The following is a 26,835-nucleotide window of genomic DNA, read 5'->3' as shown; positions in this document are numbered from 1 at the left end:
CCCAAAAAATATTACAATAAATTAAGCGCAGATCTGTCTGTAATAAAAAGCAAGGACGTTAGAACCTACAACTTTGGTAAATGTACAAGACCGGAAGGTGCAAGCTGCCCCAGGGGGGCTTTCACAAACAATAGCGACAGCTACTCCAATTTAAGAACCAGCAGGAACAGAAAACGCAGTGATTGCCTCCCTTAGCTGTTCCGAGAAAAAAAATAAAGCAAAATGACGGTACATTTTCAAGCACCTGAAGACATGGAAAGAGTGGGCCGGGGTAAAAATATGCCTTATAATGAAGAGATGGAGGTTTCAAATGCCTGTTCTATTGCTACACTGGGCTCACTTCATCCCTCGGTTCTTAGCCTTTTTTATCAGTCTGTCTATGGACAATATGCAGCACACTGCTTTTGCAGAGATAAACAATGGATTACCAGAAGGCACAAGCAGCTCAAACTTATTCATAATAAATTCACCATCTACGTTCCGCACTCCAGCCTCTCTGTCGTTATGCACAGTCTTACCATCACTGATAGGTCTAGTTGAGGGCCTGCCAAAGGAAGTGAATACATATGCAGACTTGCTCAAGGGCATGTGGTCTATTCTGTAGTTACCCCTGAAAAGCGCTCTGTTATGCTTCAGTACTGTTGTATACTTCTGTAAAGCACTCTGTTGCTTCTCGAAGCTAGGTCCTCGCTCAATAAACACAATAATAATAATATTCTTTGGCCGAATGCATTTGACGTTTTTATTTGCCCTTTTTTTCAGTGGCAAAATACAGGTGGTAAGTGGAGTTAGGGTTTATATGGGGTTGGGTTAGTAAGGGAGGCGTGCGGGGCGGTCTACCTCCCACATTTTGTCACAAAAAAGTGCCAAATTTGGCTAAAATGCATTTGTTGAAAGAAATGCGGCAAAGGTCCATCGATCTCATACACATAACCAGCACCGCTGCATGGGCTTAGTATGCAGGAGTCCAATCGAGGCCCAGCTGTAGAAATGTCCATAGCACCTTTGGAACTCTTGGAGGGTAGCAGGTTGAGTTCTACGACATGCCTCGCTAAACTTGCACTGAATCTCTCTCGTATTCAAACGCTCTTACTAAAAATCGAACAAATGAGCAAAATCTCTCTGACGTTATGGCAACGCAAAAGGAGAAGGGGGACGGAATGAGTTTAGGGGATATCTCTAGGGAAAAGGTAAAACCATGTAATCGTGTAAAGAAAAAAAGTAAAAGCAAAATAAACAATGCTTGCTTAAAGCACAGCGCCAACTTCTAGCCAGCAATGCTGAAAACTGCACTCTTGCGAACGGGAATCAAGTCTTCTTTTTTTTTTTATTTGTTTAATTGTATTACAATTTTTACAAAAAAAGGTTTTTAACCAATTCCATACGTTCCTTATGTTCTTTCCATCTTTGAGCTCATTTATTCACATTTGTTCATTGTTTATCGTGTTGATCTAACATCAGGGAACGGAAAAAAAGAGCTACCCCTATTGCCCATCTTGTGTTCGACCCACTTGCCAATGTATTGCACCATGTCTCTGCGTTGTAAGAGTCTCTGCTTGCCAACATTTTTGACAGGTGTTGTTCTCTTTGTAAGTTGGTGCCTGGGCAAGCCAATAGCAAATGGCAAGATGTTTCAATTATGTCATTTCCTCCACAGAACCGGCAGTTATTTGTAACTGCTTGGTTCCTTCTTGCTTTTACTTCATTTGTCAGAATTTGATTTAGTCTGAACCTCAGGAATAATCTGATTAGTTTGTTTATCTGGGAATTTAGCCAAAAAGTTTCTTACTGTGTTCACTTTTGCAGGGATGGTTGGAATGTCTCTTATAGTCTTGTTCTGCTCTGCCAGATCCAAGGTCGCAATCCAGTCAGTTTCCAGAAATTTCTTAGTGGCTTTGTTTGGGTTTGTAGATAATTCTCCGATTGAAATATTTATGTCTATCAGCATCTGCTTGTTTTTTGTTGCCCATTTACTCATAACGACGTTCTTTTCACTCTCCATTTCTGCCTTGATAATTTGCATTATCTTTGTTTTTGGTTCAGTGAGCGTTTTCCTGAAAAGTATCAGCCTATTTCTCGCCGCCATTGCCATTAATGATGATAAACACATTTCTCTCCGGATTAGTGTTATAGATGTGGTTTTTGATAGGCCAAGAATCTTCCTCCAAAAATAGCTCTCTATTTTAACCCAAATATGTTCTGGGAGTTGTGGCATGGCATCAGTTCCATATAGCTTGTTGTTACTTTCGATTTGTAAAAATCAATCACTGGAATTAGAGAGAATCGGCCATATTTGTTATCAATGGCTTTTGCCTGCGATGTAAACATTTGAACTTTTGAAAAAAGGACTTCCTGCATTGGTTGTTCCAGAGCTCTGGTGCTTAGCGTCACGACTAGGTATTTAAACACTTCAACTTTTTCTAGAGCTGTACCATTCGCAGTCCACCTCTGCTTATTTCCTTGTTTTTTGTTTTCTCCAAAGACTAAGATATTGGTTTTTGTTTTGTTTATTTCTAGATTGTTTCTCTCCAAGTAGTTTGTCAAGTTGTTTATTTGCCTTTGAAGGCCCACCGGTGCCATGTCAAGCAAAATAATATCATCAGCATAGATGATTCTAGAGACCTTTACACCGCCTACTGTTGGGGGAAAGATCCTCAGCTCTTTCTCAGTATCTGCAAGAGTCTTCTACTTTGGCACAGAAGACAAAAATAAGTAAGTGACGCAAATCAGACAGAGCAAATAAGGAAAATGCTACACTTGGCTGTGGTAAGAGATTCAACGAGCATTGAGCAGAACCTTAACCTGCCCTCAAAAGGTAACAATGGAGATAAACGCTAATTTTTTATTTAAAAAGCTGACAAAGAAACAGAGGAAAGCAAAGGATCGAGTGAATACAACGGAGAGGAAACAGGTGAAAGTAGTGTTTGATAACAACGACGAAGAGGACGTAATCCCGATCCAGTCCTTACCTTTAAGACATGCTGTTTGGTAATGAAGAAGAGGTAAATAATGAGAGCGCAAAAGAAAAGCAGAGACAGTGGTCGAGACTGCGACACTGGAATTGGAAGCAATTCTGGAAAAATCTAAAAAAACAAACAAAGCATGACATCCTTAGTCATAGCGTGATACTAACTAAGGATGTGGACTGGATCGAGTTCCCATTTCAAGAAAGTGTCGCACACATTGGCACACTTCACCTCTGCTATCGTGAAGAAAATAATTATGAGGTAAAACACACTAAGGAAAATGGGTTCTGATGTGTGCAAGTACACATGCAATCACGAAAGTAAAGGATGGTTGCAAATATCGTCTAAAGGTCAGGCCGCATCGCTTAAGAGCTTGTTAGAGGAAAGGGATCATTTGAAAATTCAATTGTACTCAGTGGTCGAAATGTACGAAAAGAAGTAGTGGAACCATGTTCCTTGCTTCCTTGCCCCCGGTGCACACAAACCCCCTCCCCATGCCAACTCCCATGCGCAATCCAAACCCCCAAACATACCTGCTATTTATGGGAATAGTCAGTGCAGTCCACTGAAGTGCAAGTTTCAACTTCTTCCTACACTTTTATTTTAAACGATTTCTTTTTAAAATAAAAAATATGGGAACAGTAAAACAGCATAAAATAGAGGAGCACCGCTCCCGCCCACTTCAACCACTGTTTGTACTAAACAAATCAATGGTGGATAATTACACAAGGCAAGCGTCTGACTGAACTGTGTGGTAATATCGACGGGACGTGACTTCTAAGCACCTTACAGACCTCCTCCTGGAAGAGTTCACATAACTGAATTAAATATTGTAGTGTGGAATACCATGGGTCATTAGCTTTGTAAATGTTTTAGAAGGTCTTACCTCAGATGATATTTGTTTACAAGAAATGTGGATGATTGACCCTTTGCACATGGATGGTTTTGATGTTGTGGTAAAAAAAAAAAAAAAAAAAAAAAAAAGCGCATGTAAACGTTTAAGGGGTAGGTCATTTGGGGGCCTTGCAATAGCAGTCTAATCCATAAAAAGATGCACATTTAAGAAATGCATGTAGAGTGTTTTGATGTGGTAGGTGTGCATTTAATCTGGGAAACTGAAGCAACTCATGAGCATTGTATGTTAATAAACATGTATAGCCCACCGTCACAGGTTCGGACTAGGGAGGCTAGACATGCGATTACTCATCTGTTGGAACAATGGATTTCAGAGTTTGGGATGACACAGAATATTTGAGAAGGGGATTTTAATGTGCTCTGTCCTGATTTGATCCAAGATATGAATTATTTTCATGATAATGCCTAGATCGAAGTGTTACACGTGCAATTACCACAGAACGTGGGTAACTATCATAGAGGAGGAGGAGGAGCCAAGTATCTCCATCTCGCCCCCTTTATTGCCTATATGTTGGGAACCAGAGTTTGAGACATGTGCAGTACCAGTGAAAATACTGATACCAAGGAGAATCCTGGAACCAAGATTCTCATTGAGAAAGCCATACTTGCATACGAGACAGTTTTATACGTGTACAGATGCAAAGAAATGAAAGTAGATGAAGTATTATTGAGGCCAACTATGTAGTGAATAGATTGTGAGATGCGCCAACGTATACATATATAGGAGTAAGTAAAGAATGGATGTTCCCATGACGTGTTTTGGCAGAGCTGGACCAGAGAAGGAAGGCTTTTTCCAGTGTGTCGAAGTAAAAAAAAAAACAACAAAATTACAGAAGTGAATCTCAGAAAGGCGAGGCTGGATCAGCCCCAAGAAGCCAAGGTCTTATCGGACTGGGATGAGCAGACATTACTTACAATCGTGTGAAAGAATGAAACTCCTGTGAAGAAGGCATGGACGAAAACAAGGAAGACGTCAGAGTTTCATTAAATAGTAGTATTTTAAACGCACCAAAGCTCAAGTTTGTGGTCTTCAGTCACGTGAAGGGATGAAATTGGACAAACATGACGAACCACACCTACACAAAGAGGCAGAGTGTGCCTCCAAACTGTATTCTTCAGAGCAAAGAACATTTGCAAGGCCAAGTTCAAAGGCATAATTGACATGCAGACCATTGAGGTGATGATAGATGATGTGGTAATTGGCGGGAAGCTATGGTTATGACCAGCTCACCAGCACCTGGAAGTCCAGTCTGCGTGCTGCTAACATGGGTGGAAAAGTACTGACGGATGTAAGAGTGCCTACCAATTGTAGGGGGCCGCGTAATTAAGAGCCCTATAGTTTGCATAACCAATAGAACGTTGTGTATTTAGTGACGTTCATAGTGACTTTTTTGAAGGATGGGCTTAGTAGTCCCACCCGATTTTAAGGAGCCTGTCACTTTCTTAGACTAGTATGGAATATATACCTAGATGTTCCCTAAAGCCTATCACAGTTCGCCACGTAGGATGAAGGTAGCAAATACATAGATTAATGTCATCAATGACAAGTTTTTACCATAAGCATGATGTTTTTTTGTTAAATGCATTGAGAGACCATGCTATGAGAGGTCCGTTGATGTTCATTATACTCCCTGTTTTAAATAATTGATATTAAAACAGTCAACTTTGCCAACTTCCTGAGTCGTTTTGATTATTGATGTTTGAGTATCTTCTGCATCCCCATTCATCTCAAAGTATTGCTACCGCGTCTTAACGAGCTGGGTCGGCTGTCCAGGTTCACTAGGAAGGGGGAGGTGGGCTGAAGTATGCCAGCAATGGAATTTAATCATTCTAAATGGTCGTACATCAGGGAATAGTACGGGGAACTGGTACTGGATAAATGGGAAACAAAAGCACACACTGGATTACATAGTTACATCTATGGATATTGTTTCGAGAGTACAGTCATTCTCTATTCAACATATAGGCCACAGTGATCATGCACCATTACCTCTTGAAGTTGGGAATACACATGGAATGACAGGATCTGTTTTTACCCTGGGTGTGTTAGAAACAAATAATATGCAGAATGTTGTAAAATGGTCAAATAAAAACATTAAAATGATGGATATGATGGTAAAGGATTGCATGTGTAGCAGGGAGAGGATAAAAATGTCCTCAAAGAATTTTTCAGATTTCATTAAATAATTTATAACACAATGGGAATTATCTCACCAAGCTCAGACTTTGGTCTTAAAACACAGGCCCAGTTATGAACCAGAGATTGCTAAATGTAAAAAGGCAAACAAAAATATGAGAACTGGTTAAAAAACACATAAGAAGATGAATCGTGTGCAATAGGTTTCCCAAATTATAAAATATTTTTCAAAAACAATAATATGGCACCGTTGTGGCATATTTTTGCCAAAATGGAGGCTGCTCTAGGTGAGGAGCTAAATAATTAGGTTACCATGCAGTAGAGGATAAGTTACTGTAAGGGTGCAGAATTAAGAGACTGACAGAGGAGTCATTGTGGTTGGCATAAACATTTATTCAAGTGGGAAAATGAAAAGAAAGCCCTACCTTACCCTAGGACCAAGGGGGGTTTCCCTACCTAAACCAAAATACTAATGTCATAGTCAGGATGTCCAAAAGCAACAGTCCAATGTCAGAATCCTATCTCCGTCGCTCACACTCTATGTTAAACTAAATAAAAAGGAGACCTCCCTATTCCAGGTGAATGACTCCGTTCCCCTGGTCAAAAGGGGCAGTTCTTGGTTTACACATTTCTCAAATGTTGGGGCAGAATGTCTCCCTTCCCCAAACTTCCTGAGGCTTATAACACAGTTCAACAATTGGTGGAGAAATGTCTCCCTTCCCCAGCTGACCTTTCTCAGGCTACTTCTCTGTCTATCGGGTCCCAGGCCTTGGTTGGAAGACTTGGTTCTCTTCTACAATGCACTGCAATGAAGAAGAGTGGATTAGATGCTCCTTCAGGCTGTGGTGGGTCCCTCGCCCTGGTTGACAGACCTGGGGCCTCATTATGAGGTTGGTGGTCCGGAAATAAAGGTACCGGTATCAATGTACCGGCACCCTTTCTGGACCACCAAACTATAAGTCTGTCGGCAGGGGAACAGACCTTCCAGCAGTCCTGACCTGCCAGCAGTATTTTCAATATTTCAGGTTGCCCGTTCCCATGGAGTCCTATTGGACTCCATGGGAATGGGAAATAAGAATACAGCTGCCGCCTGTGTTATCCCGGTAGCACTGGGATGCCAGGCGGCGGTAACAGTGTTACAGTGTTGTCGGTAACCTGCCGCCTAACAGCGAGTTTTAATGCCAACCTCGTAATGAGGGCCCTGGTTTCCCTCTACCAGGAACTGCGATGAAGAAGAGTGGATTGGATGCTCCTCCAAGCTGTGGTGGGTTCGTGACCCTGGTTGGCAGACCTTGTTTCCTTCTACCAGGCGCTGTGACGAGGAAGAGTAGGTTGGGTGCTTCTCCAAACTCGGTGGGTCCCTGACCCTGGTTGGCAGACTTGATTTCTTCCTCTATCGCCTGCCATGTTCTGTGTTCATCTGTATTATTCTCACAGTTCTCTTTATGGTCTCTTACTCTCAGATGCAGACTTGGTTAACTCCCCTGCCAAATACTGTCTCTATATGCATTACTCTCACAGTTCTCTTTACGGCCTCTTGGTCTTACATTTCAATGCTAAGGGGGTGACTCTTTCCCCTCTTAACCTTTCTCAGGTTTTCGTGCTTATGCTTTTCAGGCAAAGTTTCTTTCGCAGATTTTCACAATTGTAGTCACCTTGTTTCATCGGTCCTTTGGGTACTGTGACTCTGATGATTATTATTTATGCTGGTCTCGTTATGTGTGCGGGTCCCTGACTCGCACTTTGGTTTCCCACAGTGTCCCAATAGACTTGGTACACTAGCGTGCCAAGTTCTATCCTCTAGTGTGCTGTTCACCAATCTCTATGGAAATATTTCAGGCTCTCAGACCCACAACTCAAGCTTTATTCTGCAACTTGTTCCCAGTTGTGAAGGAGATGATTCTGTTTATCACTCTTTATTGGGTGTAGGTCCCAGACGCAACATCTGCGATGGTGTCCTCCCTTGGTCTCCCCAGCAAGTGCCTCTGTGTCTGAAACCTTCTCTGTGGGCTTACTGATCTCCTCTGGAGACTGCTGGGTCTCGCATTCCCACTCGGGTACTTCTTTCTCTCTTGTGGCTCAGCTGCAACTCTGCAGCCCCTTCCAGCAGTTGTGCCCCAGCTCCCTCGACTTGCGGGAAGTGTTCCTTCCAGCTTCCCGACCTGGTTTAAACCATGAGGGCGCTCTCGCAAGCGTCCTTCTCACTGGGGTACCGTCTTTTCCTCGTCTGCTTTGGTCTATACTTTGGTTGCCTTCGCTGGGCTCATGTTTCCCCTGCTGTGCGGACAGGTCACCATCCTTCAGCTTCCCGCTCTATTTGGGTGTGGCTCCGGACCATCGATGCAACAGTCCATCCCCCAGCATCCGGGCTTATAGAGCGGGTTTTTTTTGGCTTGCTCAGCGTTCCTACTCTCCTGGTCCCTCTAAAGAGGGCAAGACTCTGTCTCTTACTCCTGAGGGAGCTGTATCTCAGATAATACAGCCCCTGCTGCTGCGTTCATTGCTCACTTCCTGGATGCACCACCGCGCAGGACTATAATGCTCAGTGTAGTTGAATGGAGCATTCTTCAGGCATCTGCTCCTCCTCTTCGTATCAGTACCTTCAGGGTTATAATTCAGGAAGGTATTGGCCTTCCTTGTCTCAGTAGTTATGAGATTTCCACAAATAGCCCCTAATATCCCTGGGTTCTCTTCAAGGTAGTGATGTATGGGAGCCTACCTTACAAAAATATACAGAGGATTGGGGAACAGATCAACATGGGGTATGGTCTGATTGGTAGGGAATATACAGCATTCTCTTCAGGTAGTCATGCCTAATCCCACAGGGGTTCCCCACCCATGTGATCATCCCACTGAGTATCACCCCCAGGGGGACTATCAGGGAGTGGCCTCGCCTCTCGGGCCACATGGGAAGGGGCTTCCTCTAGGGGAGAAGGAACACACGAAGATTTGCAAAAGTACATAAAGAAATTGTTCAGGTCACGAATAAGGCTACTTACTAATCCTACACGAATAAGGCTACTAATCCTATATTGTAGCAAGCATTAAAGAATTAGGAGGGCCACTTTACTCAGGGAGATAGTGAAGAGGCAATTTGGAAAAGTAAAAACTCCAGAGCCCCCTGCCCACAAGACATAACAAATGTTTTCCAGAAAGCTAATGCTACAATGTCGGCCAAACTTTTGCAAGTATTATACGAGAAAATAAAAAGAATCTAATTTGCGGTCTTCCTCAGTTGAGTCAACCGTAATTCCTATCTACCAGAAAGGTCCCCGTGAAAATCTGGATAATTACAAGCCCATCACCGCATTAGAAATCACAAGTAAAGTTTTTGTACTGCTTCTTTTACAAGGAATTAAGAGCTGGGTGCGAGTAAATAAAATACTGTTCTTCAAACAAAACAGGATTTAGAAAAGGGATAGGCGCTAATATTTTCCTTTGCAATGTTTTAATCAGGCAACAATGAAACCCAAAATACTGTTGGTTTATGCCACCTGCTTGGATCCTATGGTGGCATTTGATAGTGAACCAATCTGCTCTCTGGCAGAAATTGCATTAAATGGGTATACCAGAGGGACTCCCCAAATTTCTAATTATCCTGTTTGAAGACACAGTAGCTAGGAGTAGACAGAGTGAAAGGTATTTTTTTTCAGAACCTTTCCAAACTGATTGTGGTTTAAAGCAAGAATGTGTTCTTGCACCAATGCTGTGTAATTCATATCCCTCTGATCTAGGAGGAGAATTTGATAACTTCAAGAATTTTCCTCCCAAAATAGCAGGAAAAAATGTGGCATGGTTATCTTATGCAGATGACTCAATAATTCTAGATCATACAGTGGTGGGATTACAACGATCCTTAATGGTTTGCGATAAATACATGAGAGAGACTGATCGAAGATAAATGAAAAAAATACTTCTTAAGTCACTAGAGAAAGTGTGTCCAGTGCATTATCTGGGATGCCAGATTTCTGACAAAAGATCACATGGTTTTAACCCTTCAATCTATAGAAATCAAAATATGCTTATTGGTAGCAAAAATCCAGAAGTTTGATAGAAGTATAATGCTTTCTCTATGAGACCATTGAGAACCGCTTATCTCCAGCAAGGGCAACCGACAATACTTTATGGTCTGGAGGCAACGAGTCAGCCATGTCGTATATAGCTTGACAGAATGGATGGTCGCATATGGAGGACATTTCTTAATTTACCACGTTGCAACCATATTCAAAAAATACAAATATAAATTGATATGATGTCATTATAAGGATGCTTTATGGTGGGGATGATTAGATCTTACATTAAGATATAATTTGCAGAGGTAGACTCTATTTTTGGTCCTGAACAAGTCACTAAATTTCAACGATGCAACAGGAATGGGGCATAAATTCACGATAAACTGTGAAAAAGTTTATGTGCAATATAGAATTTGATTAAAAATCATTTGCTTGCTCATATATTTTTCTACAGGAGTTTAAGAAAACCCTTCAGCTATGGGACTGGAGTATTAATTATGATCATCTCTCAAATTTACAAGAGAGGGCGCTAGAGGGTCAACCAAGATGGCTGCATCCTAGAGAGCTCCCGCACGGCCGAATATTAATCCGGTAAAATCATCCTTCAATCGGTATACCCCCACCCGGATCGTCGACTGTCCGTGTCTACCAGACACTACTCCGCCATCCTGAGAAACCTGGGGAAAAAACGGACACGCAAAGAACCAAAACGCTGCTTGCCCCGGCGCGCGTGCCTCTGGACGACGGCCGGGCCTGCTGGGAGCCAGGACCCAGGGCGCTGAGCCGAGCCACGGCTGGGCCCTAGAGAGGGGGAACCTCTTGCTTCACACACGGCGATCGCCAGAGACGAGAGCGGGGCGCGTGCCGGCGGATCGCGGCTGCCGGCTTGGGAGAACCTCCCCCTTCCACGTCAACGTCGGCCTGCCCGCGAAGACTCCTGCGGACCTGGCTGGGGCGGGCGCCAGAGACAGTGGAGGGCCGCGTGAGGGCTTTGCAGTCACCATTCGTGCACGGCGGCCGTTGGGAGGAGAGTGGGTCCACGCCAACTCCAGGCGCCCCTCCCGGGGCCCAAGACACTGTTGCTGCGGCGGCGGCTCGGGGGTGAGGGGTGCCCCCCTACCGCTCTCAAACTACACACAGACTGCGGAGTGCCCACGAGGGGCGGAGGAGGCGAGAAGTCGCTGCGGTGGTGTTCCCAGCAGCTGAACACCCGCACCAGGTACGGAGCATACTGGGGGGGAGCTTACACAGACTGGCAGCAGCCCAGGTTGGCCAAATACACTCTGATCCAAACCGGACATTTGAGGCGCAGAGCAGACTGAGGGAGACCAGTCCAGTCCACCTATATCCGTGCTTCCTTCCCCCCAATCGCCATCCCCCTATCACCCCTGGCGACTGCAGCCTACAAGAACACATCACCCGGCTGAGTCCACCTTGCTGGAGCTGTTTCCCCCCCGGTGGGGAGCGCACACCAGCCACTAACTTTGGTGCCTGATTCCCAGTGCAGGCGCACTGTCGCCAGTGAGAGCATGCCAGTCCTTTTCACCCAACTAGGATCCTCCAAAGACCTACAAAAAAGAGCAACCTCCTCGGGAGTCAATCGCCCAAAGTGCCGCTTCTAATCCTGCAGGCGCAGTTACCCCACAAACCACTCCAGCATATTCTTACCACCGCCTCTGAAAGCCTCCAGCCAGCGCAACCACTACCTGCCATCAGCATTCTTTACAAACCGAAGCCCTCGACCCCAGCCCAATGGGGAAAACTGATAGGTCCCAAAGGAAACTGACCTTTGAATCCTGTGGACTCCCCAAAACCCCCAGGCTCCAAGAGGACCCAGTACCTATGGCAAGCGGCACCCCCCAGATGGATGAGGATCCCTCCTCGACAGAGATCAAAAGCCTCTTACTGGACCTTAAAGTCAGCATTGGGATCCTTAATAACAAAATGAATGGGCTTGCATCAAAGGTGGATCACCTGCAACATAGAATGGATACCCACACAGAACGCCTCAATGAGCTGGAATGTGTCTCGAACCTAGATGATGGCACCGCGACCCGGGTGGCCAAAGTAAACCGCCTGGAAGCCCAAATGCTAGCAACTAACGCCAAATGCGAAGATTTGGAGGGTCGTTCCAGGAGGAATAATATTAGGATCATTGGGGTAAGAGAACATCAGATGCAGCAAAAAATGGAAGACTTTGTCGAGGAGCTATGCACTTCCTTCTTCGGTCGTGAAGCCCTCTCCCACATGTTCGTAGCAGAACGGGCTCACAGGATCCCCTCCTCCAAACCCATTCCGGGGGCACCCTCCAGGCCAATTATCGCCAGACTACTAAATTATAAAGACTGTGACAACATCCTTCGCCTAGCCAGGGAAAAGGGCGAAATAAATCATGAGGGAGACAGAATACACTTCTACCCAGATTTCTACCCGGCAGTCCAGGCACAACGAAGATCCTTCACTTCCGTAAGACAAAGGCTCAAGGACAATCAGCTCACCTACTCCATGCTTTCCCCGGTACGACTCAGAATTCAACACAACGGCAAAGTCCATTTCTTCCAGACGCCAGAGGAGGCCAACACCTTCCTCGATAGAGCAGGATGCCCCGGGCCAAACCCCAATCAAGCAAGAGCGCAACGAGAGAGAGCAAACAGAAACCCGCCTTGAACAGCACGGGATCGACGTCCTATAACTTGCATACAAGAAACTCACCCACCCACCGAAATACACATGGGAGTTAACCACTCCAAGGCCGTGCAACTCGGAACTTGGGAGGCCCCCCTGGTACCCCTTGCACAGCAAAAAGTTCTCAAACAAGTTCAATGTTAATGGGAGAGAAAGCGAGAGGCGGACACGCACTGTTGCGGTTCAGTTTCCAATGGCATAAGCAAACAGGCCAGTTGGGGGTTGCCCGTGTAAGGAAGGAAGCCAGAGAATGGGATTGGGAATGTGCCTTCGACCCGTCACATCCCGCCTCACCCCCCAGCCACCACGCCGGACCGAACCTTCCGCGCCAGACACTGTTGAACTCCCCCAAGATCAGCAAAACATGCCTCCCCCGGAGACCTACGTCCCTACTAGACGAATACAACAACATCATCAGCCTAACCATCCATACCGGACGAACAATTCAAAGTCGCCACATGGAACATTAGAGGAGGCAACCTTCCCTCTAAAACAAGAAAGATCCTTCAATACCTAAAGAGACATGAAGTGGACGTTGCCCTGATTCAGGAAACCCACCTCCTCCCTGGAAGAGAGCACCAGTGGGCCAGAAACTAGGGGTGCCATATGTACTTTTCCTCTTTTTCATCATACACCAGGGGAGTGGCAATCCTGATTAACAGCCGAACCGGCTTTCGGATGATAGACACTGAGATGGACACCGAGTGTAGAGCACTGCTAGTGAAGGGGATCATCGCCGGCAAAGAAATCATATTCGTCAACTCCTATGGCCCCAACCTAGACGGGGCGAACAACTTCGACTGGGTGCTGATGCATCTCACAGCGCAAACTTCGGCGACAATCATCTGGGGAGGCGACCTAGACACTGTTCTCGACCCCGTGAAGGACAGATCGCGAAGTACGACACTACCGACCTCTAAAGCCAGCCTTCAAATACAAGAAATATGCAGAGCCTATAACCTAAAAGACACCTGGAGACACAACAACTGGAAGATTTGTGCTATGGAGTGAGTTGTTTGCAGTCACCTGCCAGAAAAATCAAGTGCGGAAAATACAAGTACCAGAATCCTCAGAGCTAATTAACTTGTCACAACTGAAACAGAAATGCAGACCCGCCTGAAGAAAACAAAAGAAACTCAGCCTCCCTAAAGATTGATGAAGTCATGAAAACATGCATTCGGAGGAGAAGCTAAAGACTGGTAACAGAGCGCCTGTCTTCACATCTTTAAACATTGACTACACGTTCTATTCGGCAGTCCACAACACCAGCTCCAGATTGGACTATCTATTGGTATCCGCCAGTGTTCCCCTCCACTGGGAACAATGTCAAATCTTACCTAAAACCTTTTCCGATCATTCAACGGTTACTCTCATATGTAATCTATCTACACCGAAATCCCGCCTACTTCAGTGGCGCTTCAAATTCGGATCCCTACAAGATCAAGCGTTTTCATCTGAACTTCGAGAAGAAACAGCAACCTTCCTAGACATAAACCTAGGCACAGTCATGTCCGCTGGCACAATCTGGGAAACTCTGAAATGCTTCGTGAGAGCGGTCTGCCTTGCCAAAGAAAATGGAATCATCAAGCTGATCCGGCGAGAACTCACCGCCAGTGAGGAACGACTGAAACAACTTGAACTCAAGCTATCCGCAGCGAATGACCCATGCACCCAAGCAGCACTTAAGGAGGAGCTACAAACATTCAGGACCGTGCAGAACGAGAGCTGAAATTCCTAGGCTGCAACACTCAAATTCGTCAATATGGCAAAGACCAAAGACCCGGAGCCCTCCTAGCAAGATTGATCAGAGCCGACCGGAAGCCGACAATGGTCGAGAGAATACACTCCAAACCCGGCACCCTGGTGCACTGACGAAGAAATAGCTGAAGAATTCCAAACATACTACCAAGACCTATACAGATCTAAATTTAATTCGAACTCAGATGCCCTAAACAATTAACTCAAAGACACTGAACTCTTCTGGGTAGAAGGAGAACTATGCAAACCCCTTAATGAACTCATCACCCCAGAGGAAATCAAGGAAGCCATTAAAACTCTTCCTAATACCAAAGCCCCGGGGCCTGATGGTCTTACCGGGGAATTCTATAAGGCCTTTGCTGAAACTCTCGCCCCTTTACTCGCAGAAGTATACTACGAAGCATTAGAAACAGGTTCCCTCCCACGGTCGCTACAAAAGGCCAACATCATCCTCTTACGTAAGGCAGGCAAACCCCCAGAAGAGTGCGCTTCTTCTCTTTACTCAACCTTGATAATAAAATACTGCCATAAATTTACACAAACAGGTTGCTGCCGCTGATGCCGGGCCTCGTGCTCGCAGATCAGGCCGGATTTGTGCCTGGGCGCTGTACGACGTTCGGCATCAGAAGGCTTTTTGGCATTATTGAGGCCCTCGCCCCTCCTAGCCAGGCTGTAGCGGTTCTGCTCGATGCCGAGAAGGCCTTTGACTAATGGCCCTTCCTGTTCGCTGTACGTACACAGATGGGTTTGGGGTCCCGCTTCATCAAACTCGTCTCCTTACTATACAACCAACCCCAAGCCACAATACTGGTAGGTTCGGCGAGATCCTCTCCCATTAAACTACAGAGAGGCACCAGGCACGGGTGTCCTGTCTCCGTGCTAATTTCCGCATTAATAATGGAACCTCTAGCGTCGAACCTTCGAGCTCAGCAACTCCACAGGGGTCTCACCATTGGACCACACAGTTTAATTATCTCGTTATATGCAGATGATGTGGCGTTATTCATACATGACCCAGTAGAAAACCTTAATCCAATTATGAGGGAAGTAATTAAATTTGGGGCGATATCAGGATTAAAAATTAATCACACAAAATCTATTATACTCCCACTCACGCCAAATACCACACAGTTCACCGACGACTATAATTTTGTATGGGAAACCTCAAAGGTACGATACCTGGGGATACAAATGTCCTTAAAGTATCGCGACGTATTTCAAGACAACTACGAAACAGTAGCAAAAACACTACAGGAAAAAGTGAATAGGTGGAATTCTCTCCCACTAACCTTGTGGGGAAGAGCCTCACTGGTGAAAATGGTCATACTCCCTAAATTATTATATTTATTCGGCAACATCCAAATTCTAGTCCCACAATCCTTTCTGAAGAAAATCAAAAGCCTTGTTCTTGACCTCCTATGGGCGGCTAAGCCAGCTAGGGTCGCTTACTCGACGCTGATACTGCCAGTATCCAACGGCGAACTAGCCCTTCCCGACCTAGAAAGATACTTCTGGGCAGCCCAAGCCCAATTCCTTAGCTTTTGGTATGCCACGCATTCCATCAGACCACACGTGCAGATAGAATGGGCACTAGCGACTCCCAATTTATTAAGGGCCGTCATTATCAGCCAGCTCTCAGTGCCTGTCAACATGATGAACGTGGTCCTCGCCACATATACGCAACATGGAAAAAACTAGCACAAAAATATGAAGTACAAGTGAGGTACTCCCCCCTTCTCCCAATCAAATTTATTCAAGAAATTCCCCTCACCTCCGAAAGAGTCTTCCACCAATGGGTGGATAAATTACAGATAAAGTCAATAGGAGACTTGTTCAACGAAGGCTCCTTTATCACACCCCAACAAGCCACTGAAAGAGGAGGTGACACCCCACTAGACAAGTTTATTTACTTTAGAACCAAATATGCCCTGCAGGGCCTATTTCCTACATTTCCGCAGCAACCTCCAACTTGGCAGTTGCTACACAATGTGATACTAGCCCAGGGCGCCGGCAGACTAGTTTCATCACTTTATAAATCCTTCTTATCAGACACAGTGTACATCGATACTCGTACGAAATCCAGATGGGAAAGGTCCCTCCAGCTAACAATTTCAGAAGAGGAATGGCAGTATATACTGAAACAAACCCAAAAAAATAGCCCTCAACACACGCTTCAAGCAAATACATTTCAATTACCTACATCAGACTTACTTCACCCCTGTGAAAAAGAATAAACAACACCCAGACCAGCCAGCAAGCTGCGAAAGATGCGGAAACTCTCCAGCAGACTTCTTCCACCTCGCCTGGGACTGTCCCAAACTCACCCCTTTCTGGTCCCAGGTCCTTCAGACCACGGCAGCAATAATAGGTGAAGAGGTACAACCCACCCCAACGGCAGCATTGCTGGGGATGACGAAACAACTCTCACCCGGTATAAGGAAACTAGCAGGGCTATTATTAACACTGGCTCGAAGGAGAGTGGCCATGTCTTGGTGCAGAGGTCCAACCCCGTCGGTGGCAGACTGGCAAAAAGACATTCTATACCATCAGGACGTTGAATCTGAATTTATCAGAACACCTCCCCAACACGCCCGCCCACCCGACATCTGGGGGCCACTGGTGTCTTTCTTATTCAACGAAACAGACGAGAACACTTCATCAGCAGCATCAGAGAGACACAGTCCCCAAAATGGTGACTCTTAACCTTATAAAAATATAGGATCTAGCCACCAGCAGACGGCACATCAAGGGGACAGCACCTCAACATTGACATTGGCGCGGGGGCTAGGGGGTTGTGGACTGGGAAGTTGGGGAAGAGGAGGGCGGGAAGGCACTTGGGTGTTCCCACAATGGGGTGATAGTGTCGTAACTGTTCTTTTATGAAAAAAATCACCACAAATAAAGTTTACAAAAAAAAAATAATCTCTCAAATTTACAGAGATCTACAGAATATACAGAAGTGTTTCTACGGCATAGACATATGTATCCATACATAAAAAAATATTTCCAGTTGATGGTTATTAAGATTTGTATGAATTCTTTTTCAATTTAATCTCACCAAATTAATTTTGTGATATTCATAAGAAATTGAGTTGTTCATACTGTACCTGTCGTGTCTGTGACAAATTGAACGTACCTGAAACAATTAAGCATCTTAGTAGAGCGCTCGCTTTGACATCTGTGCAGAGCCTGCTGTTGCAGGGTCGAATCCCAGCAAGGCCAAACTCAGCCTTTCATCCTTCGGAGGTCGATAAATGAGCACCACACACCATGGGTAATAATAAGCAGTACTCAGATGCCTGAGGGTTCATAGCGCTATATAAATGCTAAATTATTATCTTTACTTTACATTGAACGTGAATATTTAAGGGAAGTCATTTGTATTCAATTGAATTATGGGCAAGATTAATGCGTTGCAAACAAATTTCTATTATCATTTCTATTGTGGAATTTTGTAAGAGTATTATTAAATTGATATGAAGTATTTGAAATCAGTTTTGGAAACAAGCAATATTTGTACACATTATGTTTCTTGCTGCCCTCTATGTTTTAGCAAGTGGTCATACATTGGAAAAATGTAAGGGTTTATGGCAGAGGCGATTGTGCTTAAGGTGTTACTTCCTTTAGGGGGCAGGGAGGCTTGTGTGTGTGTTCCATTTACTGTGAAAAACGTATGTGCAAAGGTAGAAAACAGTATTGTTGCAAAGATTAATGACAAAGCCAACAGTTTTTGCGTGTGTGTAGTGAAACAGGTTTCTTTCTTGCTACTGTAGGTATTCAGATCACATGCCCATATACATTCATGATTTGCCTAGTGTTACATTTGCATGTCCACGTTACGATAATTTCAAGGTTTTTCCAGAATATGCTAATAAAAACTGATTCCAGGTATTGTCATCATGCAGTAAGAAACCCACGTCATTGTCAGATAATCACACAAATGGCAGATTTTGTCCTCAGACAACAGCAAATAGCATAATTTACTAGGCATTTCAATAGGTTAGCATTGTACTTGCATCACAGAATTATAATTTGATGATTTTTATAGAGCTTTGTGTAGACAGGCCACTTCAAAGCTCTATATTAATCAGTGTTATTATTACTCACTGTTGAACTCAATGCATTGCCGTCAGAATTATAAAGAGCTTAGTCAGTGCCACTAGGATTTCAAACGTGTTGCATGGCATTGTCCCATTTGCAAAACCATCACGTTGCACATGAGCTATCCATCACCATGCAACTAATTGCTAGTAGTTATTGTATGCCCATGAACTCACCCCCACTGGTTACACATTGCCATCACATGCCTACGTTCTCATGCCATTTTCTAAATATTTCAATCCTATATCCAGGTATTCTCACCACATTCCAGGTTTTCACATTAAATGCTCATGCACTCATACCATTTGAAAAGTGATGTTATACTTTGCCCATGTGCACAGATCATATGACAACATGACTGCTTCACCTCATAGCCTACCTACTTCTCTAGTCTTCCCATAGAGAGCTTTGAATTAATTCCAAGGCCTTCGGTATAACCTAATCTTACCTAATATAGCTGAGGACTGTCTTCTTTTTCACCACCACCTAACTCTTTCCCCTTATTTTGCACACATCTTCCATTCTTCTGCAGCAGCATATTTAACAGTCTCTGGACTCTGTGTTCACCAACTGAAGGGAGCTTTTTGGTTCTTGCTACACATTCAATTGAAATCAAAATTGTTGGGCTAGATTTGTTTGTGGAAGCATTATTTTGGAGAGTGCCCTTCATTTACACAACAAACAAAAACACGAGATAAAAAATGAATCCCTTCTTAAAATATGCATGCTGTCCACTTATTATTTTTGAGTACAAGTAAAAATTAAAAACGGATTCTTTTGGAGATTAGTGCTTTGCTTTGCGGGATATCAGTAGAAAAGCAAGGGGAGGGCGGGAGGGTATCTTGGGTACAATCATGTCTAGAGCAGCTCTGCTCCTATTCAAAACTGTACCTCTGTGACTAATAAAAATTGCTTGTTCCGTCGGTGGTCTGCCTTTTTAACCCTAGAAAAAATATATGTCAGAAATGCTGGCACCCTTGCATGCTTATGACATTACACACACGAGACATAAAACAGTTGGGAAGGATAGTAGTTGCCTAGGTCTAGTCTTTCCTCTATGTCTATGGCCCTTGATTGGTTGCCGAGGTGTGTCTCCCCATACGCCGGGTACCCCCACTGTAACGCTCTCTTACAGTTCGCATTCTCAAAGGATACGCTCCAGGTAAAAAGTCTCCGTTTCGGCTGCCATCGTTCCAGGGAAAGAAAAGGATGAATTCTATTTCTCGGATGTGTGGAACCAACTCTGCTCTTGCCCGCTGCTGGCGTCTTCTGTTGCCGAGGTAACCGAGGGGCGGGGAAGCGACCCGTCTGATTTCTAATTGGTTGGAAAAGCTTGAAGTGGGGAGTACGCACAATAAACATAAAAGAACTGGAGATTCACTTTGGCCTGCTTGACTTCCATTTGAGAATATGCTATTTCCCCTTCCAAAACGTAAATTTACCACTCACTTCTGCGAAGAAATGAAGTAAAGTAGTATTTCTCTAGGTTCAATGACTCCAGAATTACCTTATTTGTGACGTATTCCCTTCTTGTGCTCTTCTATGACGAGCAGTTAAATATACATATTTCATTTCGATATCTATACATTGTGCAACTGCAAGAGATCGCTTGATCCGGAAAGTTTGTTTACCTTGGAAACCTTTAAGCATCGTTTCGTTAGAGTGGCTGAGTGGCACTAGTCCAAGATGGCTGTACTTACTACATATCGACGAGAGACGGCGACAGTATAAGTAGAGACAGGCAGTCGACTTTCTTTGAAACAGGCTTACTTGAAACACTTAGCGTATTGTAATAGAACGGGCATGCAGGAATTCGGGAAACCTACACTAAAAGCGTCTACCAAAAATATCCAAGTGTTGTATCTCATTTTTTAGATAGCTTATAGTTTGGTCATTTCCAATTTAAATGTAGGGCTACAAATACTTGAATTCAACGAAAAATATCATAACGCCCTAACTTTCAAATTTCCCGTGGCCATGCGTGCAAGTCCTGCCTTGCTTGGCATTCTGGGCTTTGTAGTTTCCCCACATTTCGAATGGGAAAGATTCTAAAGTAAGAAAACGGAGCTGGATGATCTTTTCATGCATGGGAACAGAAATTGGAAACCCCTGTGCTATTTTATTTTTGAATTCTGGTATTTGCAGTCCTGTATTTAAAATGGAAATGACCAAATCACAAGCTCCACAATTCAAGAAGAAAGCAAGCACTGTATGACCTTCACACACACTGCAATGTGAAACTTGCGAGTTCCATAGCTCTCAACTCACCCGCTTTTTTGGTGGGTGTCACCTGCCTTGCAAACAGTTTTTACCAACGTTGGTGACACAAAAAGTTGAGAGCTATGGAGTTCTGAGTAATTGAAGACCTCTCATCAATCACAGTATCATTGTACGTGTATCAATCCCATCAGACACAGGACTCTTCAAGGCCCACCTGTAATATCCCGCCTGGTATACAGACATGCCAACATTCTGTAGCCCCTGCGAGGCAGATTTCAGCACCGAAATCGGGAGAATGCATTTTCCCCATAGGAATGCATTGGGATATTGTTATTTTAGGCGGGAGACTGTAAAAATAGAACTGTTTTTAATGATAAAATCGGGAGTCTCCCGCCTAAATCGGGAGGGTTGGCATGTATGGGTATAGTTGTTAAAAGGGTGGGACCACAGAGCAATGGGCTTGAATGGGAAGTGGCGGATACAGGGCACGGGGACCGGCAGTTTAGGAATAAAGTTTGAGCAATCTGACGTGCCAGGTCTCGTCATTAAGAATAGCTCCCAACTCACCCGCTTTTGGCGGGAGTCAACCGCCAAAAGCATCCACACACCCGCCCACTCGCCAGCTCCTTTTTTTCACCCGCTTTCACCCGCCTCAAGACAGTCACGTTACCATACTACGCAGGCGCTGGCTGCACTAAATGAGCAAGAGCTGCGAGAAAATGATATTCTCCTCAGGGTCTATTGCAGGCAAGCATTTTGTCTCTATGCATAGCTCTCAACTCACACGCTTTTGGCGGGTGTCACCCGCCTTGTAAAGGGCTGACTCACCCGCCAAGCCTCCTGCACGCCCATTCATTCCAATGGGCGTCTCACCCGCCAAAAACAAAATCGGGTGATTTCACCCACCTTTGCAACACAAATGGTTGAGAGCTATGCTCTATGACCTTTGGATTTGTGCTGCCTGTGAAGATCCGACTGGCTCTTTCACACTGCTGCTGTTGCCCCAAATAACGCCATGGAGGACTCTGCAGCAGATTAGATCTTGGCTGCTGCTGCCTCTGAATTCTCTTTCTGCTCTTGTCATGCCATGCCTATAGGCCCTGCTGCTAGTGACTGCAGCCTGCCGAAAGGCTTAGGTGAGGGTTCACAACATCATTTCAGAGTCGAGACCCTGCACACTGTCACTGATCGTTTTGTATACACACACCTATGGCATTTGAATCTGGTTTGGGAACACCTTCGGTATTGTCTGACTTCACATTTTATCTGCCGACATAATAAACTTGTTGCCACAGATATCGAAAGGCTTTGGAAGCAGTTCATATTGTTTTAAATTAGGTAGGCGCCTACAAACCGCCTACCCCTGCCCCAATCTACCTTTTTGGTAACATTAGTGGCAGATGGCATTTTAACACATAACAAAAACAAAAAAAACTACAAATCATTACAGATGCAGGGCCAGGCGCTCTGTGGCAAAATACATATAAACGTCCTAATTTGCAGCTGGAGCGCACCAACAGAAGTGACTTCACAAAAAAGGACTTTGCATCAGTCTTTGATACTTCGAGGCACCATGGAAGTGACTTTAGAATAAGTTGCCATAAGTATGCCAAGTGGCAAATAACTTTGTGGTCCAAATTACCTAAAATGCACAATTGTTATATATGGAGCAACTCTATAGTCAGGCTTTTTTAAATTAACTGCATGATATATTAACATACGCTCTGAAGTAAAACACTGACAGAGTACACTTAGAGAGCTGCATATCTGCCTAGGATCACACATTGGTTAAATGGTGGAATTGGGATGTTTACAAATTTAAGCAACTGACCACATCTTCACAGGTTTAGTTGATATAGATATTCATTGAGGTTTCCCTTTGCATTTCATGTCCTTAAATAATACTTTATTTGTAGCAATGCCTTTCATAATTAGCGTTCCATTATATACATCATCATAGAAATATGTTGAGCAATAAGAGTATGGCTTTAGTTTTATTCTCCCCATCCTGCATGCAAAGACACAATAGCACCATGCAGGTTAATGTGAGCCACTTGGGTAAAGCCATAGTCATTATTTCACTCGGGTATTAAGCACGTTGTAAAAAAAAAAAACACACAAATAAAGCATGCGACATTTTGCACCCTTTCCTTCTCACTGCTGATCACTCCCTCCCATGCCCATTTCTAAAGGGACAAAAGTCCCTGCTAATACTCCCCCCTCCGTCCTGTTATGTCCGTATTACAGGTGCACATGCGCTAGCCTCGTTCTGGTGGCGCATGCGGGTAAGAAATAAAGACGGCCCGCGAGGCAGTTGCCGCCGGGACCTTGGAACGATCAGACGTGCGTGTCCGAGTCTTATTGCATGTGCATGCTTTGGTTCTAGTACAGGGCGGCCCGAGGCACGGGAAGCCCCATCACACTGGCGACGAGGCGGGACACGAGGAGAAAAACGCCCGACACGGATAATCGTTTTGTTATGGGTATTTCTTCTCACGTGCGCCACGATCCTCACACGAGTGACGGCGGCCATTTTGTTTATGGTGTTTAAGGCGGTTGCGGCCCGCAAGGGTGCTCGTGCGCTGTCTAAACACTGCGACAGTCGATCTGTGAAGTTTTGGATGTTCAGCAGTCTCCCCACGTCGGACACGAATATAGCCAGGTTTGCGGCCTCTAACATGGTCTGAGGTGCCAGTGCGACCTGTGAACATGACAGACAATGAAGGAGAGGCCTCTGGATCAGTGAGGGAGGTGAGGAGACAACATGGTTCATTACAACAAATGCAAAAGTTTGACACCTTTGGGCCCCCCTCGAAACTAGGCCCGAGATGGCTCCTCTGGATAAAAAAAGTGACATGTTTTTCACTGCCACAGGAGAAACAGATGATGATGCCAAAGTGGCGACGCTGTTGTACTTGGCGGGCACAGAGGTACTGCGCATATATGAATCTCTCACCCTACCAGTGGTAAACTACGATGCGGTCAAAACCGCACTAAGGGATCATTTTATTCCCTTATCTAACGTAGACTTTGACCGGTTTGTCATGTGTGGAGAGAAACAGCACGATGAGGAGACATTGGATCAATTCTGTGCACGTTTAAGACAGCTGGCCACTACGTGCAGATGGACGGATGCCGAGGTAATGATCCGACACCAACTGATCCAAGGATGCAGCTCAGGGAAACTGCAGAGGCAGGTTTTGAGAGAGCCAGGCATGTCGCTGACACAGATTTTGGACAGTGGAAGGATCTACGAACTTGCCGAGAGTAGAGGAGCTAAAATAGACGCTGCCGCACACCCAGGCAAGCTCGAGGAAGCTTTTGCGGTTGGGAGACAATCCCAGACAAAGTCGAGGTGAAACCAAAAGAGGCAGGAACCGACATCTCCCTAAGGGAATGCGGTTATCTGTCAGTATTGCGGATACGATTTGCCGCATTCGGAAGACTGTCCAGCCAAATCGAGGACCTGCAGCAGATGCAACACGCCAGGGCACTATGCCCGGATGTGCAGAGCGGCTGCCCCAGTTGCAACACAGCGGGGACCTGCGAGAGTAAGCGGTGGATATAAGAAACAACGAAGTGTCGCTGCAGTGGAACAGGATGTCCAAAGATTCAACATCGCCGAGGAGGAGGAAGAGGATGAAGAAGTCTTTTTCATTTCAAGTTTGGCGACCGGCGCGAGAAAACGAAGACAACCGATGTGTGTAGTCGACATTCAAGGAGTCCCCACGCAGGTACTAATAGACACTGGTGCCTCAGTATGCGTGTTGGCTACCGAACACTACGAGGCCCTCCCAGGCCCTCCTGCATTGGACCATTCGAGAGCGAAGATTTTCACGTTCGGGGGTGACATTCCCCTGCCAATCAAAGGGGTGTTTGTAGCTCCTGTAGCCCGGGAAGGAAAGACTATCAAGGCAAGGTTCTTCGTCACAGATGTCAGCCCGCGGTCCCTGTTGAGTTGTGCAGCCTCGGAAGCATTAGATCTGGTCCATTTTGCGTGTGCAATTTATCAAGGTGATATAGACTCACTTCTGGAGAAATTCGAGAATACGTTTCAAGGGATTGGCCGACTAAAAGCGGAACCAGTGCAGCTCCACATAGATGAAACGATTCGCCCAACAGCATTAAAACACAGACGAATTCCATTCCATCTTCGGTCCCAGGTTGAAGAAGAACTCAAAGCACTGATCGATATGGGTATCATCAAAAGGGTGGCAGGGCCGACTCCGTGGGTCTCGCCGATCATGGTGGCACCTAAGCCCAAACAACCGGGCAAGGTTCGCATCTGCGTGGGCATGCGGTTGCCCAATGCGGCCATCAAGAGAGAACGCCACTTGACCCCCACGATAGATGATATCATCAGTGAGCTGCAGGGGGCCAAGATATTCTCGAAACTTGATTTAAGAGCAGGGTATCACCAGCTGGAGTTACATGCTGACTCAAGGTACATTACGACATTCACAACGCATGAGGGTCTGTACCAGTTTAAGCGCCTCAGCTTTGGGATTTCTTCCACAGCTGAGGTGTTTCAGAATGCCATCAGGGGTGCACTGGTGGATCTAAGGGGAGTGATAAATATGAGTGACAATATCTTGGTCTTTGCCAACACACATGCCGAACACCTGAAGCGTCTAGAAGCAACCCTGCAGAGGCTGAAAGATCTTGGACTTACCTTACACCGGGAAAAATGCGAATTTTTCAGAGATCGCATTGGGTTTTTTGGTTTTGTGTTTCATGGCAATGGTGTATCCCCGGATCCGGACAAAGTCAGAGACATCAGCGAGGCCGCACCCCCCCAATCGCCGACAGAGGTCCGCAGTTTTCTGGGGATGGTGAATTACTGCGGTTGTTTCATCAAGGGTTTGGCGTCCCTCTCTGAACCCCTCCGTGCCCTCACGAAAAATGACGCTGTTTGGGTCTGGGGTACCAAGGAACAAGATGCGTTCGATGTCATAAAGAAGGCATTGTCAGATCAGGACACGGTGGCGTATTTTGATCCTGTGGCTGAGTCCGAGGTGGTTGTAGACGCCAGTCCGGTGGGCCTAGGAGCGGCGCTGATGCAGAAAGACGTGAGAGGCAAGATGCTACCTATCGCATATGCGAGTAAAGCCCTCACGGAGACTGAACGCCGATACTCTCAGATAGAGAGAGAGGCCCTGGCCATCTTATGGGGCTGCAGACATTTCAGGTTGTACATTCTTGGGAAACCAGTAACTGTCATCACAGATCACAAACCGCTTCTTCTGATCCTAGCGGGCGTGTCCTCGAAACCTCCTCCCAGGATAGAAAGGTGGATGCTGGCCCTCATTGAATACAGGGTCAAGTTGGTGTACCGTCCGGGGACAAACAATCCAGCAGACTACCTATCCCGTCATCCTAACAGGGAGAGGGGAGGTGATCAAGGGGATGTGGCAGAGTGCAAAGAATTCGTACAGAATGTCGTGACAGTTGCCATGCCGGTGGCGTTGGACAGAAATCTGATGGCACAGGAGTCGGCAGACGATGGGGTGTTCAAAATCATCAGAGCTGCCAGTCAGAGCGGTGACTGGAGAAGCGTTCTGCAGAATAATTCAAGGAGGGAGGACAGGGCCCAGAGAGATCTTCAGGCACTGTGGAAAATCCATGATGAACTCTTCACTTCAGAGGATGGGTTGCTACTAAGAGGCCGGCAAATTGTGGTACCCTGGTCGCTACGAGCCCGAGTCAGAACTGGCACATACCGGACACCAGGGAGTGGCGAAGACGAAGGCGAGGCTGTGCACAAAGGTCTGATTCCCAGATCTGGAAGCCCTAGTTGAGCGGCATATAAAAGGGTGTTTGCCGTGCCAGGCGTCCAGCCCCGTGGAAAGAGCACCCCCGATAAATTCCATGGAACGAAGTGAGAGGCCATGGGGCACAGTCCACGCTGACTTTGGGTCAACCGGGAGGGGCATGTACTTTTTAGTGGCAGTAGACCAATGGTCGAGGTATCCGGAGGTGGAGCTGGTTGACTCACAGGCCACAGATCACACTATCCTTGCGTTAGAAAAGATGTTTGCCA

The 26,835-nt window shown here is 45.5% G+C and overlaps 1 protein-coding gene across 1 annotated transcript in view; it reads right to left on the bottom strand.

The window, feature by feature from the left end:
* SPAG16 (sperm associated antigen 16) overlaps window positions 1-19,915 on the bottom strand; it is a 2,683,085-nt gene extending 2,663,170 nt beyond the window's left edge. The window contains exon 1 of the mRNA XM_069615929.1: window positions 19,731-19,915. Within this exon, the coding sequence (XP_069472030.1) occupies window positions 19,731-19,764 (34 nt within the window). The 5' untranslated portion in view covers window positions 19,765-19,915. The remainder of the gene's footprint in view (window positions 1-19,730) is intronic.
* Between the last annotated feature and the right edge of the window lie 6,920 nt (window positions 19,916-26,835).

The sequence above is a fragment of the Ambystoma mexicanum genome, chromosome 9 (assembly GCF_040938575.1).
Source record: "Ambystoma mexicanum isolate Mex_15411 chromosome 9, UKY_AmexF1_1, whole genome shotgun sequence".
NCBI classification, from domain to species: Eukaryota; Metazoa; Chordata; class Amphibia; order Caudata; family Ambystomatidae; genus Ambystoma; species Ambystoma mexicanum.
Note: the sequence above shows the minus strand (reverse complement) of the source record. Positions and strands in the feature narration are given on the sequence as shown.